Source organism: Carya illinoinensis, chromosome 15 (genome assembly GCF_018687715.1).
Source record: "Carya illinoinensis cultivar Pawnee chromosome 15, C.illinoinensisPawnee_v1, whole genome shotgun sequence".
NCBI lineage: Eukaryota > Viridiplantae > Streptophyta > Magnoliopsida > Fagales > Juglandaceae > Carya > Carya illinoinensis.
The window spans coordinates 2,863,277-2,882,272 of record NC_056766.1 but is presented as its reverse complement, the minus strand read 5'-3'; the positions used below and the strand labels follow the sequence as shown (position 1 = coordinate 2,882,272).

The 18,996-nt window shown below is 37.0% G+C and overlaps 3 protein-coding genes across 3 annotated transcripts; 1 reads left to right on the top strand and 2 right to left on the bottom strand.

Moving 5' to 3' along the window:
- Positions 1 to 605: 605 nt before the first annotated feature.
- LOC122297294 lies at positions 606 to 2,658 on the bottom strand. Its single transcript, XM_043107315.1, has one exon. The coding sequence runs from the start codon at positions 2,447 to 2,449 to the stop codon at positions 629 to 631; it is 1,821 nt and encodes a 606-aa protein (XP_042963249.1). The 5' UTR covers positions 2,450 to 2,658; the 3' UTR covers positions 606 to 628.
- A 4,700-nt stretch (positions 2,659 to 7,358) lies between these two features.
- LOC122297282 (LRR receptor-like serine/threonine-protein kinase RGI1) lies at positions 7,359 to 11,630 on the bottom strand. The gene is made up of 2 exons (XM_043107303.1): positions 8,463 to 11,630; positions 7,359 to 8,026 (listed from the first exon to the last, which is right to left on the bottom strand). Exons 1-2 carry the CDS (start codon positions 11,275 to 11,277, stop codon positions 7,572 to 7,574), a joined length of 3,270 nt encoding a protein of 1,089 aa, XP_042963237.1. The 5' UTR covers positions 11,278 to 11,630; the 3' UTR covers positions 7,359 to 7,571.
- Positions 11,631 to 14,582: 2,952 nt separating this feature from the next.
- Positions 14,583 to 17,588, top strand: LOC122295833. The gene is made up of 6 exons (XM_043105086.1): positions 14,583 to 15,138; positions 15,283 to 15,397; positions 16,648 to 16,729; positions 16,812 to 16,863; positions 16,975 to 17,029; positions 17,334 to 17,588. Exons 1-6 carry the CDS (start codon positions 14,719 to 14,721, stop codon positions 17,420 to 17,422), a joined length of 813 nt encoding a protein of 270 aa, XP_042961020.1. The 5' UTR covers positions 14,583 to 14,718; the 3' UTR covers positions 17,423 to 17,588.
- Positions 17,589 to 18,996: the final 1,408 nt, after the last annotated feature.

The following is an 18,996-nucleotide window of genomic DNA, read 5'->3' as shown; positions in this document are numbered from 1 at the left end:
TATATAAAATAGATATATGCTATCATATTAAGTGTATGTATTAATAATATATATAGGCATATAATATATTGTTATTATGGATAAATATCAACTAATTAGATATTAATTATTTATAGATTTTTTAAAATTTTATAATTTAATAGAGGTTCTATTTGTTAGTTGTATAAATTTAATATTAATTTTATTTATTTATTTAATTGATTAATTATTAAATCTTATTCCCAAAAAAAAAAAAACAATTCAAGCTCGAGCTCGACTTGACTTGAACTAGTTTGTGGGACGAGCTCGAGCTTGAGGTCGAACTCGAGTTAAGAGTTTAGCTTATTGAGTCGATCTCAAAAAAAAAAAAAAAAAAAAAATCTCAAGCTCGGGCTTGAGTATTTTGAGTCGAGCTGAGCTCAACAAGCCAAAAACCGGCTCGGCTCAGCTCGATTACAGCCCTAGCTGTCGATAACTTGCTCAACCTCCTTCCTCTACATACTTGTTTAGACTCCTTGTGGTAGCTTGAAGTAAGATCATTAGTAGGGACTGTAGAACAATCCTTATTCAATAAAATGGCTGTCAGTGGGCTGTTTTTTTTTTTTTTGAGAGAGAGAGGTATCGTATTTCATTGCAAGTTATATACTAATTAAGGACAGTCAGCATCAATATCTGTAGAATTCCATATACAGACTTCCAAGTTGATATGCCCAGAACAACTAATATAAAGAAATGGAATTAGAAGAAAATCCATTGGCGGAAAACCTTCTAACCGTTCAGGAAAATTCTCCGTCACTGACTTTAATCTCAAACAGCTGCTTCCTCTTACCGATACAAGATCATACAAGAACCTTGCCTTTGAAGAGCTTGGCCCAACACAGGTTAACATGACCGTGTTCCCAATACTTTCAACACTCTTGTTGAGGAGAAAAAGAACACCATCCTCTTCTGCTTGAAGAACAAGGAATTGCTCCTTCATCCTTAAGGAGACGGCCAACGGCACATTATACCTGAAGCGCCTTCCAGAATCCCAATGTTTACTGCTGAAGTGTAGTGACAACTGATCAGTTGAACCAACAAAGTTGCAATCTGGCAGCGGGCATGAACATGGAGCGTAAGTGCATGTTTCTTCATGGAAGTTGTTAATGTAATCCACTGTTTCATTGCACCCATACTCTCTGTTCCTGCAAGCCATTCTGACTGAATCAACAACCACCTCAATATCCCCACAGACCACATCTTTACTCCTGATAAGAATTGGCATATCTTCCTCACGCATAGTAATCTGCCCATTCATTTTTGCTTTGTCAGCCTGATTCCCCTCCTGGCCAAAAGTAGGGCCAGGCGCAACCGTGGTGGTTGTGCTGTGTACTGGTGGGCAATCCAATTGATCCCTGCACTCTGAGGGCTCCATGCCAAGACAACGTTCCTTGCAGATCACCTCTCCTAAACCATAACCACCTAGCTCTCTTTCTCGTCTTTCTCTCTCAGTAATCTCCTCCTCACCCCATGAAGACAAGCATGGAACGACTGCAGTGGCCAAAGGACCTGGTCCATCAACAGAGATGCTCTCATAGTAAAAGAGCTGGAGAAACAAAAGACAACCACCAACTGCCCTTTGCTTCCCTTGACGAAAGCGAGATACTTCTCGAACTAGCCGGTCAAGCAAGAATTTTCCCCAGTTGTACTGATGGACAACATCCATATTTGTCAAAAAATGGAGGAATGATGGGCTAACATCCAACCTCGCTGTTGGGGACAAAAGAGTGCCCAAGGCATAGAGGACAAATGACCTCTTAAAATTGTCTCCTGCTTCTGGAGCTGCCAGTCGCTCCTCTAGAAGTCGCACTGAGATCCCACGATTTGTAGCATTGAAACTATAACGTAAGTCTGCGATTAAATCATCTGGCCCTGAGTTCACTACATCTTTTCCACTAGCTACTAATCCCATCACATGCTCCACATCGTTTGGAGATAAAGGAATCCTCTCACCACAAATCTCCAAGCTGCGTCTTGTAGTGTTGAACCTCTCCAATAACCATAGGCACAAACTACGGCGGAGTGTCCTACATCTTAGGTCGAGGAGGCTGCCAAATCCCATGCTCTTCACTGCAGTCTTCTGCTCAGGTGTGAGGCGCTGTTTCTTTGGCTTGGGGGTGCGAGCAGTAGTTGTACTCAAGTAGTTATCCCACACTTCACGAGCATGATTAGTGTATTTTGCTTTCTCTTCAAAGCCCATACACTTCCAAGCATCCGATGCAGCCTTTGTGGCAGCTTTAAGACCAGAGGACTCAGGATGGGAAGCACTATACTCCTTGATAAACTCCCGGCTAAAGTACACCCATGAGCATGCAGGACGAGGAGTAGCAACTGGCTTCTTTTTCTTCTTCTTCGTCTTCTTTTCTTTTGTGACAATATAGTCTTCAGCCTTTCTCTTTTCTGTTGCAACATCCCCTTCATTGGGTACCATTTCGCCGAGAACGAGAACTTGCAGCTAAAGCAGAATTAGGGTGAGGGTTTCTGAACGGGTAAAGGACTCGGTGGATCTCAATGGGAATCGATTGCAAATTGAAGTCGAAGCAGAAGTAAGAAAAGGGCTTTTGCTATTGAGTGTGGTCTTCATCCTCTCTTTCTCTTCTCTGCACAATCGCAGGCAGAGAAGAACCTCAAAAAAAGAGGAATTGGCTGGTTTCGTCTACATGAGGAGCATAAGTTTGACAAGTCCTGCTAATAATGCCTTGACAGCTGATACGCGGTTTGGCTTAGGTCAACTAGTTTGCAATCGTATTACCTAATCATATTCACAATGAAAGTGTAAGCTACATGCCAAGAATCTTGGTAATGAACAAAACTCATATTATATCTGATCTTAGGATTCTTTTTTTATTTTTTTAATTTTTTATTGGGACAAGGTGTCTAGGAACAGCGTACCGACTCATCCCGGGGGTGCACAAGTCCTTGGCAAGGAGTTTCCTGCAAGTGCACCTCGGATAATTCAAGGAAAAAACCCCCTAGTTCGATCTAGAGATTATTTGCACCCAAAGAGATTTGAACCTTAGGCCTCGGGAGAGTATACCCCCAAGCCCAAGGCCTGAGGAGAGTATACCCCCAACCCTAAGGCCTTTACCACTTGAGCCAACCACTAGGGGTTAAGCCGAACTTAGGATTTTAATGGGGCTAAAATTCCAGATTGCTAATTGGCCTATGGTTTACTAAAAAAATTAGACAAAAGAAAAGATATAGTTGTTGGCTTCTAAAACTTTAAGAGCCAACTCTTGAGGGTATTAAGAGAATGCTTCATTTCAATGAGACTTTGTTTTTAAACGACAGGAGTATTTTTGAGAAGTGTGAACTTTGTGTCATGTAAAGGATCGGCATTATCTGCTCAGCCAGGGTTTAATGCAACTTATATTAATTATGCAGGTTGTTATGAGGGAGAATGAATTGTTAACTTCCAAATTTCCAATACTGAAAAGCTCTAGCCACTGTGTGCTATTGAAAAAAACTAATCAATTTGAAACTTTCCTGGAAATAATTAGTCATTCTCATTTTGGTTTTCGTATCACGGATCTTATAAAGTGCTGTTTCATCTAGTACGTAGCTAATTGTCATATAATGTTCTACTATCATATGGTTGATCTTAAAAAATAAAAGGTGGCACTGATACCATATGTAATGACCCAAGGAAAGCTCTGGCCATGTTTGTGCTATAACTCCAAAAAGACTAGTCAATTTGAAACTTTCCTAGAATCACTTATAAAGTCCAGTTATACCTAATAAATAGCCAATGTGAGACTTAGTACTCATAACTACCTTTATAACATACTAATTATTTGTGAGCTATTCCTTTTCTCAATGTGAGACCGGGGTGTACATAATATGTAACTCATGCCCAGATATTATGACTGGCTCAGTTCCATGAACCCACAAAGCGTGACCATTGCCACAAAATGGCCAGTCCTTATAAATGGTAGTTTTGTTGAACAAGAAATAGTAGTACAGTGCTCTCTCTCTCTCTCTCTCTCAGTAGAAAACAATATTGAGCAATGATGATATTTGTTCCATCAGAGATGTAATGTAGGTTATGTTTATTGGAAACCACTGCCCATTTGTTAAAAACTTGAACCATAAGTAGGGACTTGATCTGTGTTGAAGCTAGTGGGTGATTTCTCCAACACAAACAGCTTGTCACAGGATGGATCACAATTCATGGCAGTAGAAGCTAAGCTGCTTAACTATTTCTTTCCATATTTTTGTGATGAGGTATGATACTGTCAATCTCAACCCGCTTCTTAATTTAGCTTTGGTTGGCAATCATGTACACATTTGCATGCAATTGTATGTTCTGTTTGGTTTTCGTCAAAGTGCTACATTCTTGTTGATGCGCATACAGAGCCTGTATTAATCGCATTTGGTGTAAAAATTGCTAGTGTCACACCCCTGCTAGTGCCATCAATTCATCTTCCCTTATACACTGTACTTTTCTTCCTTCATCAAACATCTTTAAAGCCTTTAAAGACTTAATTACATGGTTGAAATCTTATTTCCCCTATCTGCTAGGGTGTTGGATGCTGTATAACGTGGCCTCCAGGACAAATCGGCAATCTGTAATCTCTAGTTTGAACTTCTTGGAGACAAATTAATGGAGAATTTATTATTTCTTTCAGGTATCAATGCCTCTTATGTAATGGATTGTTACCATTTTGATTTAACATGTAATATTTTTCTTGTTTCTGTTAATTTTCTCAGCCTTCTTGTTTTAGCATTTTGGATTTCTCAAGGTGTAAAAGGCAAGAAATGATGTAATAGTTGATACTTTTGTATATGATTATGTAATATAAGTTGTACTTGTAGTCCATCTGAATGGTTTTCTCCACTGTTGAGTATTTTCATTTGGATGACAGCCGTCTGATGAAAAATTTCTTGTTTGCTATGTCTGATGGTCCTTTATTCCAACAACCAATTCTGCTATGCCCATTTAGATACTCCTGCAAGCTCTCTCACTCTTGAGGTTTATTGATAAATGTTGATATCTTCTTATATGCTTCGAGATGGACTACAAATGGATTCTAATTCGTGTACAAGATTAAGCCTACGGATAAATGTGAAGGCTGGTATTGTGGGTACATAGCCCTGATATGAAGGAATAAGCTTTTTAACACATCCGGGGTTTTGGTACTGCATGAGTTATTCTTGGGATCTTTTAAAAATTCTTGGGATCTTTTTATGTCTTTGGGCGAATGTTCTCGTTGATCTGAATGTGGATAATTTTTATGATTTTCTTTTAGCTTTTACTAACACTTAGTTTGTATTTAGTTATTTTTGCTTATATACTTCATATGAACTTGGGCTATGCCTATTTACTTGTTTCAATAATATTTCTTATTACTTATAAAAAAAAAAAAATTGAGAGCTAACATTGATGTCATCAATAACCCTATTTGCACATCCTCCTCCAAGGCTGGGTTGGATTTTGCTAGCTGATGTCAGAGATGTCTACTCAGTTATCTCTTAATTGTTGTCTTGTTGTTTGCTGTGTCTCATAAATGTTAGCATTTGAACTCGTGCTAAACTTTGGCAGCTGCTTTGTAATGGTGCTGACCTTAAAATCAAGACTCCTATGGCTCTGTTATTTAATAATACAGGAAATTTGGAAACCAAAACTACGAACCATCTCTTTTACACTGCCCAAACATAAATATCTCTTCAATCACACCTGCAACAATGTTACTATCAAATGGTATTTGACAAGAAGTGCTGAAACACGTCATGCACGCACGCATACAACACACCCATAGGAATCACGACAGGAATAATGTTCATATTTTCTGTCAGATACTCCCTTAAACATATGTGGAAGTCACATCTAGATGATTAATAGGTCGAGGTACATTGTCAGCTTTGACAGCGACAAATAATGCAGATTTTAAAGTTTAATGTAGAGAAAATGGTTTCCCAATTACCACTTTTATTTTTTATTATAAAAGTTGCTATCTGCTTGCAATGCGTATGCATGTGTAATGAAGTATGCATGCAAGCAAAAATGTGGGAAACCCTTAGCATCAAAAGAATATATCAATATTTTAAGTTGTTACTTGTTAGTCTTCTTTACGCTAATGTTGCCGACTCTTCCTCTAATGGTTGAAAATAGGGATGCAATCAAGAAATTCCAATAAAGCTTTTTAAGATCAAGCAAACGATTGTTGTTGTAAAAGAAACTATGGGAGAAGGCTTATAACCTAATTAATCATTATTTGCAAATCAGTATTGCTCAAAAAGAAGTGCTACAGTTTGAAAAAGATTTCACAGAAGTAAATCACAAACTAATGTAGTTTCATATAATACATTAAATCTACTTTACAATCAAACGTACCACATCAAGTCACGTCAGTTTGTGAATAAATTTTTGTGAAATTTTTTTGTGGCTAAAGCATTTCTCCTGATGAAAAGGTGAAAACAAACTAAATTCTCACCTCAATGTCGAAGAGTTATGGCAATTTGAAATCGTCGGTTGGATTTATTTTATTTTTTGTTACACGTCAATTGCTATAAGGGCTTACCACTTACAAGGATGTGTACTTGCTGATACCAGATGAACTCAACTACTGTCAATTGTAATTGCTTAAGAAGTTTCACAAGAATGATTACTTTAGAGGAGGGGTTGCTTGCAATCTTAGCCATTGGAGTTTGATAGAGTACAGTGAACAATCTGTGGGCCTAAGATAGTCTGACGCACATGACTAAAAGCAACGTATCCTTTCGAGAACATGGAGCATGAATACTCTTTTATATCTGAAACATAATAATTGGGGAGAGCTGAAAAGGATAGGGGTCTATTTGTTGTGTTCTATACCTCTCATGCCCTCCAAATGTGTGTCACCACCATGGCTTTTCATTGGCTCAGCCCCCCTACAGACAATCAATCTATTGGAATTGGGCTTGTGTCTGTTTCCCTTGGATCCCGAGTTGAAAGCTACTCTTGCTTGCATGGCCATGTTAATTTGATTCCTCTGCATTGCAGTGTTTTGCTCTAATTTCTTTACTTCCTGCGACCTGTGTTATAAGCATCTTTTGTTCTGTTTATATGTAATTTGCATGCATTTGGTATTTGAAATCTAGATTTCATCAAAGCAATTACCAAAAGTTAGGGCTGCATATGCTATATACCAATTCATCTCACTCCCGTCACACCGTAGTGACGTGGCATTACCCATCAACCATTAGATCGACTCTTAATTATTTCTGGGCTGTTTCTTGGCACTTTTTGAAGTTTCAACTGTTGTAGTGGGAGTTGAGAAGTGCTTCTCGGGTTGGGGAAGGAGTTGGTACAAATTATTTATTGATATTGTTATAATAATATTTGTGAGTTCTCACAAAGATGCACTTAAACTTTGGCATATGTGCATTATATATGCAGTGAAAATAGAATGACAGAAGCACTCCAAACTGAATGAAGCAATTACAACAAAGATATTAAGTGTGATAAACTCTTTCTACAACATAATAACATAAATCAATCTACTTGAATTACTTCGTTATTTGAACTTTAGAAAGAAAAAATATCAATGAACTACATTCTAGATGTTGGGATGCTATGGAAATTTGGCGGGTGATCTGATCAGAGGTTCAGATGATCTAGAGAAGCTAGAACATTGGACTGTTGCTTTTGGGTTGGTTGCTTCCCCATTGTCAAGCAAGTTTGGTTTTCCAACATCCTCATTTTCGTGCCTGATTTCCTTGAGCATCAATGCTACATCTTTCATCGTTGGCCTTTCCTCTGGGCAAGCATTCACACATAGTAGAGCCACCCCAAGCACTTGAAGCATCTCCTGGATCTGTGTTCCGGATCGCGAAACTAGTTGTTGGTCAAGAATTGAAGTGAATTCTCTTTTTCTTTCTCGAAATTCCCTGTTAACCCAGGTGGCGATGTGAGCACCTTCTGGTATCCTGTTATCGGTTGGTTGCATCCCGGTTAAGAGCTCTAGGAGCACCACGCCATAGCTGTACACATCACTCTTTATTGTGATCCTCAAGCTGTATCCATATTCTGCAATTCGGACAAGCTGTAGTTAGCATAAACTAGACTACCTTCCACATTATTATAGGAAGAAACCATCACCAGATGCATAGATTAAAGTTTGTGCTTTGAGGTGGCAGAAGGATATCATATTCTAAGAACTGTCAGTTCCGAACGAAACAGGGAAGATGGCTCAAAAAACTCAAATTTATAAAGAGTTGAAGTGATTAAAGATGTCCTTAAGCCAGCTTAAATGATTAGAACTGAATATAATTTGATGAATATTTCAAAGAGTAATTTAGGAACACCATAAAGATATCGAACATTACAAATCAATACCAAAATTTTCTGAAATAGAAGTTAATCTTTGGAAGAAAAAATAAACTCTTGATTGCGTTTCTTCGATGGATAATCATGATTATCTTGCTGCATTAGTTTGAGAAGAACCTGAAGCATTTACACTTACCAGGAGCAATGTAACCATAAGAACCGGCGACTGTGTTGGAAGTTCTTGAACTCTCTGAAGATTGAACAAGCTTTGCAAGACCAAAATCTGCTATAAACGCTTCAAATTGTGGGCCTACCAAGATGTTGTTAGCTTTAATGTCACGATGAATTATTGGAGGAATACAGTCATGGTGAAGATAGGCTAAACCATGAGCTGCTCCCAGTATGATCTTATACCTAGCATCCCAGTCCAAGAAAAGTCTCTTCTCATGGAGCAATCCAGCCAAACTACCATTACATATGTAATCGAACAAGAGCAATCTAGTTTTTCCATTGTTGCAACATCCCAGAAGCCTCACTATATTTTTGTGCCTAATGGATCCAAGAGTTTGAACTTCTGCAGAAAACAGGTCTCTCTCTGGAAGCTCCCCATTCTTCACTGGCCATAACTTCTTCACTGCGATAACCTGATTTCTTGGAGTTTCAACACGATAAACAATGCCTGAACAACCCTTTCCTACAACATTAGAATCCAACAGCCCCGTGACAATATCATTTATGGAAAAGCTAATCTTTTGAAATGGGATGAAATCCCATTCCAACTCATGATCTTCTTTATCATTCTTCTCAAATGTGGTTCCTCGGACTCTGTTAAATAGAAAAAGTCCAAAAATCACTATCACCATTGTTACAGTTAAACTGAGAAGAGCATAGATTATAATTTTTCCGGCAAATCTCATCCCGTGGAGATTTTCATCTATGCGACACTTATTTCTGTCGATGCAGAGTTCTTGATTACCAGAAAAAGATGTGGCTGGCAGTTCGCGGAAGAACTTAGTATTGGGTAGGAGACCTGAAAAATTATTGTTGGAGACATCCAGAGATACTAGGTTATCCAGATTGCCCAGTACTCTCAGGCTTCCTGTTAGCATGTTGTGAGAGAGATCCAAGTTGGCAAGCTTTGAAAGATCTGAAAAGCTCTCTGGAATGGCACCAGTCAGAGAATTCCAGCTCAAATTCAAGAGAATGTCTAATCCTTGCAGATGACCAATTTGGTCTGGGATGGAACCAGTGATCTTGTTGCTGCTCATATCCAACAACTGTAAATCCCTACAGAGGCCAAGTGATGCAGGGATTAAACCAGTAATGTGGTTCCCACGGATTACCAGTTTGTTTAAGGACGTAAGCTTGCCCAGATTCTCAGGAATTATACCTCCTATTCTGTTCATGGAAATGTCAAGAACATTTAGACCAACAAGGAATTCTAATGATGAAGGAATCATGCCCTGGAGTGCATTGCCATGCAAATCAATCATTTCTAGTTGAGTGCAGTTTCCGATTTCAGGAGGAATTTCTCCTGTAAATTGGTTGTCTGACATCTCAAGAAAGCTCAAACGATGTAGGAGCCCAATTTCTGATGGTATTTGACCCGTGAAGTTGTTCGATCCCATCCGTAAACGGATCAAGCTGGTGCAATTGCCAATATCTGGTGGAAGTTCCCCTGATATTCTATTTGATATTAACAACAGTTGGGTTAAATTCTTGAGATTGAAGAGAGAATATGGAATTGACCCAGTGAGCATATTGTGTGAAAGATCCAGTGCTTGAAGTTTCTCACAGTTGGCTAGTTCGGTTGGGATGCTACCAAGAAGATGATTCTGCCAGGCAAAAAATTGAGTAAGTTCTTTTAGTTGTCCTATGGCAGGTGGAATCTCACCAGAAAATCCGTTGTTATCCAATTCAAGTTGCTTCAGACCGGAAAAGTTGCTGATAGTTGATGGTATTTTGCCAGAAATATTATTGTAAGACACGAGGAGCTCCTCTAATGTGACTAAATTTGAAAGAGACTCAGGAAGCTCACCACTGAGAGAATTCAACGAGAAATCGATAACCATCAAATTTGAACAGTTTCCAAGAGTTTTAGGCATGCTTCCACTAAGACTGTTCTGCCACAATAACACCCTTTTGAGGTTTTTCAGCAGACTCAATTCATCAGGAATCTTTCCGGACAGCTGGTTTTCATATAGAAACAAGTTCTCTAAGGATGAGCAATTACCAATTTCTGTTGGGATTTCGCCCGTGAGATTGGCTGTATAGACTGAGAGCGTCTGGAGATTCTTAAGCTCTCCCAAGCTGCTTGGAATCTGTCCTGAAATACCTGTATCCGCAAGACCGATAAAAACTAGTCTTTTACAGTTTGATATTTGCATTGGGATTTCACCATGAATTCCTGGATTTCCACCTGCACGGAATACTTCCAGACCTGACAAATTGCTTAGTTCTACAGGAATCCTTCCCGAGAGCTGGTTATCAAACAATTCAAGCTGTTGAAGTTTTGAGCAATTCCCGATTTCAGTTGGAATTGGACCCTGTAAGGAATTTGAATTCAGTGACAATAACTGCAACTCATATAATTTTCCTACTCTGGTTGGGATGTTCCCTGATAGAGCATTGTAGCTGAGGTCCAAGGTGATCAGGGAAGACATGTTTCCTATTGAAGGTGGGATTTCTCCGGTGAGGTTTGCATTCGAAAGGACAAGTGCGGTGAGATGGTTGAAGGAGAGGAGCTGGGTGGGGAAGCTTGTGTGAAGATTGATGGAGGTTATCATGATTTCTGAAACAAACCCATCATTGGAACATTTGATATAATCCCATTTGCATGGGTTATGGTGGTTTGGATTCCATGAAGAGAAGAATGTAGCAGAGGAAGATGAATTGAAGGCTGAAAGCCATGAAAGAAGAGACAGACCTTCTCGGTTCAAGGCAGAGATGGCTGGAAACATAAAGATGTTTAGAGACAATAAAAGAATAGTGATTGCATTGCTCGACATCATGAGTTGAGTACTCCTCCACCGTTCTAACTCATCGAATCTCACAAAACCGGCCTCACAAAATCTATCTGCATGTTTTCTTCATGATAGATAAAGGGATACTGATCAAGTGCTTCTGGATTTATCCAAATTTAGTGGAAGAAAGGGGAGAAGATGTACTCTCGAAAGTTTAAACCGTTTCATAAACTTCATGAGTGACTTGCCATGGTTGTGGAAAAGTAAATCGACAGCTAGGGACCAAGTTGACAAATCAGTTTTGTGGTTTTAATTACAGAAATGGTGGAAAGAACTTAGTCGTACAAATATTTTGGGAACGAAGGGAACTGGATTGCAGTTATTTACGACACAAAAGGGTTGTCTCCTGTCGAATTATGGGCATATTTAGTATCATGTACCTTGTTTTTTATCGCATCGTATCATATTGTATCGTATAGATACAAGAGCAATTTTAGATACAGTTATAAACTGTGTAAACGTCGTGCATTTCTTTTAAAAATAAGTATAGTCTATTATTAAAAAATTAATTTTTTTTCTTTTATGTAGATCTTATAAAAAAAAAAGAGTATGCAGTACTTGCGCATGACTTCAAATATCATTTGTCTGGATACAAATATATAGTCTGACTGACTGCATAAAGCAATGGGAAATAATAGCACATGTCGCAGTATCAGAGATCAGGAGTATAATTTATTGAAAAAGATACAATAGGAAAGGACGGAAGGCAGCTCTTTGTACAAACATTTTCCCTACTCTTTTTCTATTATATATTAATAAAAATAGGAATATACAGATTTAGCTGGCCTGCTTTGAGATTATAACCAAAGGTAGAGAAGAAAAGAATATCAGCAATTACAACGATATGTAGTACTAGATTTTTCTTCACATAGCTGGCAGTTTGCTAGAAGTCATAAATTATCTAGCCACGGGAGGAAGATGAGTACATAAACACAAGTAAACAAAACATACACATGGCGGATCAGATCATCACTAACAGGTACAGAAGGTATTTCCATTGCTTGACAGATGCTATATGCAAGTCTATACATACAGAACCAAATCAGAAATTCATTCATTTGCTGCAAAGAATGTCAAATGATGTTTTTGGGTTCTTATTTCTGTATTTATTCAGTAACTTAAATTCACTGTACTACCTTTTACGAGTTGGATCGAGTGTTTGATAGCAATTTTTGTAGTTTATCAAAGGTTTTCACATACAGACTATCCATCTATTTTGTGAATGATATGATATACAGAGAGTGAAAAGGACAAAGCAGCACCCACAAACGTGGTAGACACCACAAACTTTTCTCAGATATTGTTGTGGTGAGGTCTCAAAATCATCTTAGATTGATAAAGTTTTTTCTTATCATGAAAGTTAGCCAGCCTTCTTCCTAAGGGACAATAATATAGGTCCATGCTGCATCTGGAGAAAGCTCATTTCCTTCCCCCATGCATGAACCTCCCAACAAACCCAACTGCAACCTAGTAAAATTAACACAAATGGGCTTAGTTACTTGCGTTTGTAATCTTAAATTCTTTTGAGCAATTATCTACAGATTGCTTTCCGGAAGAAGATTGAGACCATGAGGCTGATGCCACTAGGGATATAGGTTTGGGAAAAACAGAGCTGAAAAATTGGAAGGTAGAGAGATAATTGGCTCATGACAATCAAAACAAGATAATATACAATGAACTTAAGCTAATTATTGAACTATTATGTATATATATATGTTATACACTTCTTGGAATTTTCTTTTCAAATAATTCATGATGTAAATAAATTATTAGGTGAAAAAACCGACTTAGAGACCCTTTTCAAGAGGACAATAAAAGCATTTTTGAAATTCAAAAACAAACAAACAGAAAAGATGTAGGAAAATGATTATTCATTAGGGTGGCATTTGCAAGGTGTTGAATTATTGGGTGTTGAAACAAATTGGATATCAGCTAAGAAATTGTATGGCCCATGGCTAGGATAATTCGTGGATGGTGGGGGCAAGCGATTCCCCAACCACAACTAGTGGGAGATAACTGATTTTGCAATTTTCTTACGGAAAATTTTCCATTTTTTTCCCCTCTATTTTCTGAAAAAAAGTAAAAAAATTTCATGGTAACAAAATTTAACATGTCCCATAACATAAAATACCCAAGTTCTCAGTTTCATTATACCAGTGGAGAAACACGAGCACATTCGCACAAAATCTTGGAGTGATATATAAATGCCCTTTGCTTTAAGGTACGAGTGGAAAGAAATTATAGCCAGCAATGGCAACAAAAAAATGATAGATACTGGAGCCAAAGAAATGTTTGGATGCATCCCATGCATATGCACAAGATACAGTTGCATTATAAGAATTCTTTGCCAATGGGCAGGTTTCTTACTTTCCAGGTTGGAAGAAAAGGATCCATGCATGCACTTGACAGGTCGCAATAATTGAGCATGTATACAAAGAAAAAAGTTGAAATCCATGAAACAGATTAATATGGTCCAACTAGAGCCTTCAATGGTAGGGGACCGTTCGAAGATGCGGGAGTTGGGTTAATTAGGAAGTGTTTTAGGTTTTGTATGGCTAAATTAGGAGTCAGAAACATTGGTTATTTGTACACTGAAGAGTAATAATGGCATGCAGTTTTTTGACTTTCGAAAAATCTACTTGCAAGCCTGTTTTTTGACACGATGATTAAAAAGTATTAGCATTTTAACCTTTTATAATTATAATATTCCTCGCAATAAGTGATGTGTTTAGTGGCATGCTGACACTTATATTATAGTCAAACATAAAAAACTCTAATGCTTCAGCTACGAAATTTACATGAGTTCATGATCAGAAATTGCTACAGCATTCCCTTCGTTCGAGTCTTTGTAATGAAACAGTAATAAGTCAGTTTTCACTTGGATCTCATTGGAGCTTTAATCTCTACATTTTAATGCAGAAGAACAAAAACCCAATGTTTGAAAGGAGCCCAACCTGAATCACTGGAGGATCATGTTGGGCCAGGCACCTCTCAACTTGAATCCAATTGAGTCTAGGCATAACCTATTGAACACCTTTGTGTGCACTCTCCTTTTGAGTAGAATAGTAGTCCTAGACCCAAGGAAGAAGGAAAGTGTTTAACCAAGAAGGAGGGGAGAAAAAAAAAAAAAAAAAAAGAAAAGAAAAGAAAAGAAAAGAACCTGGAAAAGAAAATGTGATTAAAAAAAAAAAAAAAAAATCAAGTTGTCAATTTCAACCTCTCAATGGAAAAGCAAATATAGGTACTTTTTTTTAAGAAAAGCACATATGGGTTTCTTGTGACAATTGGTTAACATCTATTCCTTCCTTGGTTAGCAATATTGGAATGCAGCAGATAGTTGCAGGCTAGCTACAGCCCTTATGACAACCAATTGACATGATAAATACACACGAACACACACACTCTCTCTGATCTTCTGACTGCTCAACCATGGCCTTTTTGGGCCAATGTTGTACAAGAAATTGCCTGAGTTCAAAGAACAGCTTCCTTACATTTTCAATTTCCAAGCCATGCAAGGCAAGGCAGCTTAGAAACATAGTCACTAACCAGCACAGCACTAGTTTCAGACCCACATTTCATCAACTATCACCAGGAGCAAAGAAGCACTCGAGAATTATCTTTCAAAACATCAAAGAATATCGATGGAGACTATGCGGCAGTGATGACGGCTCATGTGGAATTGCTCCTTTCTCGCCTCAAATTCCCTCTGCTGTGGACGTGATCGAAAAATTTTACAAAGCCATCAATTCGGAGGAAACTGAAAAATTGGATGAGAAATTGGACCAGATCCTGTCAGATCATTGTGCATATCAAGACCTTTTCTTTTACATCCCTTTCGAAGGAAAACAGGTATTTTATTTTCTCTTTTCTTCTTCTGTCTTCTTCTACAGCTTGATTCTTAATGCAAATGTTACATCTAAATTGCTGAAAAAATGCATGATAAATCTCATCACAATCTTGAAACATTAACACCATCAATGTGGGCATGTACAGGCTATTAAAAACTTCCTGCACAACGTTAAGGATGCAATGGGACCTCATATTCATATGGTTGTGGATAGTGTGAAGGAAGGAGAGAATTATACTGCTACTGCATTTTGGCATCTAGGTAATTTATTTAGTGTTTTTCTCTCTGAACAGGCTGTCATAATATCATTTGATCCAAACAGAGAGAGAGAGAGAGAAGAAAAAAACAAACAAATATATCCCAAATCTTTCCAGCAGTCAATGTAATCCAAGGATGAATTGTAGAGCATGGAAATTGAGAGTCCACTTGGGTGGGATATTGTCCATTTGGACAAGATTCTGATCTGCTGCCTGGGGAATCTTATTGACAGACCATATAATTGAAACTTGATTAGACAATTTGAGAGGATTTTATCAACAATTGAGAGGTCTGTAATTACCAGACCAAAAGTTGATGCCTTTTAGTGGATTGTCTTGGCCACAAGGAGATCAGAGAGCATAGTGACATCTACATCACTTTTGACAAACATCTATATATGAATTTAATATCATTTTAGAATTATCTAGATTTAATCTTATATAGTCACATCATGATCCTCTCTTGATCACTGATTTTAGAAGTTCAAAGGTCTCATCAAGGAGTAATTACATCAGCACTTACTTTTATTACCTTTAATGATTTTATCTTTGACAATTTCTCTATTTTACATATATAGAGTACAATTACAAGCTGAGTACAAAAAATTGCAATACATAAGCTAGTAATTAATGAACAAAAATAAAAATTCAATCTGACACTAAAGACTCATAGAAAATTCTGATCACCAGAATTGAATATCAGGCCAGTTGAGTCAGTTTAGGCCTCTGTCTTTAACCCAAGTCCATTCTCCTGTTGGTGGGCCATTAAAACTCAAGCCTGGACCAAGCCTTTAATTTTTGGGTCTGGTTTGGGAAGCTGATCTTAAAAAAGAAGCCTACAACGATTTGAAGAAATTTATGGACTTAATTCATCTCATAAAACAGGTTCAACAAGAAGGGTTGCTCATTCCTTATAAACATGCCTAAGACCTTATCTATAGACAATGTGAGATTATTCCCCAACACCCTGCCTCACATGCATGCCAATGTTTTTTCTGGTTCTTGTCACGAGATAAGTAGTGCAGGCTCTCATTTGTCCTGTAGCAGGCCCTAACACCATGAAGAAATTTATAAGCCGTAACTCATCTCATAAATTCGGTTCAATAAGAGAGGTTTACTCATTCTTATAAACATACCTAAAACTTTGTCTACAGGTAATATGAGATTTATTTCTCCACACGATTCTAGCATGAAACTTTCTGCATTTTATTATCAGACTCATCTGAATATATATCAACCCTGAAATTTTCACAGGATGGAAAGACAAACAAATACCCTTTACCACTGGTTGCGGATTCTTTGAATGTGAAGAAGTTCAGGGAAAGCTCCTAATTAGGTACCATTTTCTACTATCATTAATATATAATTGATATTTTATCTGAAATTTTCTGGCTGATGAGAAAATTATAAATATGTAGGAAAATAACTGGTGTTGAAGAATTTCCAGTAAAACCTGGTGACTTATTACTGGTATAGATAGATCAATATTTATGAGTTTCTTGTCGATCTCTCTTAAATTTGTGTTAGAACTAATTATAACTTGGTCTGTTGTCGATCATGATTTCCTTCATAAATCTGCAGAAACTGTTGAAGGCAATCAGCGATACTTTTGAACGCTACCCAAGGTTAGCAGAAGGTACGTACGTACGTAACATTATTCTTAGCTCAATCCCATAGATCCATGAAAGAAGACAAAACAATAAAACCAAAGGATGGAAAATTTATTTGACAGAAAACATAGATCATGGTATTATATGTTAAATATAGTTATGGGTTGTGTAAGAGTTGCGTTCTCTTGTCATGTGGGTTTCATGCATAATACTTACGTAATTTATGACTGAAAATATCATTTTTCTTTATGAAATAATACTACTACGTACTAGAATTAATTATTATTTATTAGTGTCTTTTTTTTCTCCCTTTGTCGGACAATATTGCAGGGATGCTGCAGCTAAATTTCCATGGCACACATGAAGAAGGAGGGCCAGATCAGTCGCTTTTCGACACTTTTTTTGGGCTGAAACACTAATACATAATGCTCACAACTTTAATTCATTCATCTCCAGTGTAATATTGCTTGAAGTTAATTACCAAGGGAGGTTGCACGTATTTTTTTAAAAATATATTTGTCAAAATACCATAAGAACGCATTAATACATTGAAATATCATTAATGAATAATGATCATTTCCTTAATTTAGTGTAGGCTAACCAAGAGTTTGGTCGAATGTACCTGCATATATTAACATCAAATTACGTTAGTCTGTGAATTTATTTTTATGTAAATTAATCTTTTTGTGGTCCAGTAAATAAATATTAAATGAAGATCCATGAGATTAAAAAACATTAAGTTTTTGAGGATGGAATATGTGCGAGTACTTGATCTTTAGGTCCATTGAAGATCGACTTGCCAAACCCAAGAGATCAAATGATTACTCCAAACCAAAATATTGCATCACCATGCATCATCATCGATCATGATCACGTGGATATTGCTCGAAGCATGCATGCAACGACAGCCATGTGATGGGTAGACATCATGGGATGGATCAGTTATTGGGCAGTAGTACGCATGTATCCTATGAAGCAAGTGGAATATTAATGCATGCAGCATCATATATGTCGATCGAAGTGATCTAATTATACGGACACAATTTACCAAAATGGCCAATTTGGCAAGTTGAAATACTCCTTCGACCAAAGAAAGCAACGATCGTTGTATGATACTACAAGAAAATTGATTTTTGACAAAATTAATTAATATATAATTTTGATTTTTGTCAAAATATTTAATATATATATATTTATATATATGCTTCATAAATTACAAGTCCCCCTGCTCTGAACTTTCAACGATGGATGTGGGCATCGATGTCTATATTCCAACACATACTGACCATTCTTTTCAACTATATTTTTATTAATTTTAATCGTTGAATATGCCAGCTTGGTCAAATACTCCGGTCAGTACTACTTGCTAATTAATAAGAAGCTGTAAATTCGGCTAGCTATCGAGAGAAGCCAAAAACATCAGTCTGTCCACATTCGCTTCATGTACACTATTAATATTGAAAGGTACTGATCATTGTGATACAGATCAGAGATTAACGGTTCTTTTTCATCACAATTGCTTACACCAATATTGAAGTTACTCGTCGGAAACTTGCATTTTCTTCTTCCCATCTTGACTAGGATATATATATATATATATAGATCACGATAAATTCTATAAATTAACAGCAAAATTACACGTCGATAAAAACCCAACTGAACTACATATCTTAAGATCGAAGGTGAATTTTTACAAATATGACAAGAAAAGCTTAATTTTTATTGGATTTGGACAATATTCGTTATTTTTTTTTCTCCAAATATTTTTCGTCTTAGACTCTTAGGAAATATTTTATTTTAAGTTTTGAAAATGATTCTGATTTTGATTTTAGTCAAATTTTTTACAAAATTCTTGTTTATATTCTTGCAATAATTTGGATTTTCCTTTTTTTTGAAAAACCTTCGGACTTTTGAATTTTATAGCTATTTAAGTTCAGCTTTTGGGTTTAATAAAATAATTTGGTATTTTATTATTAATTAATATTTTTAAAAA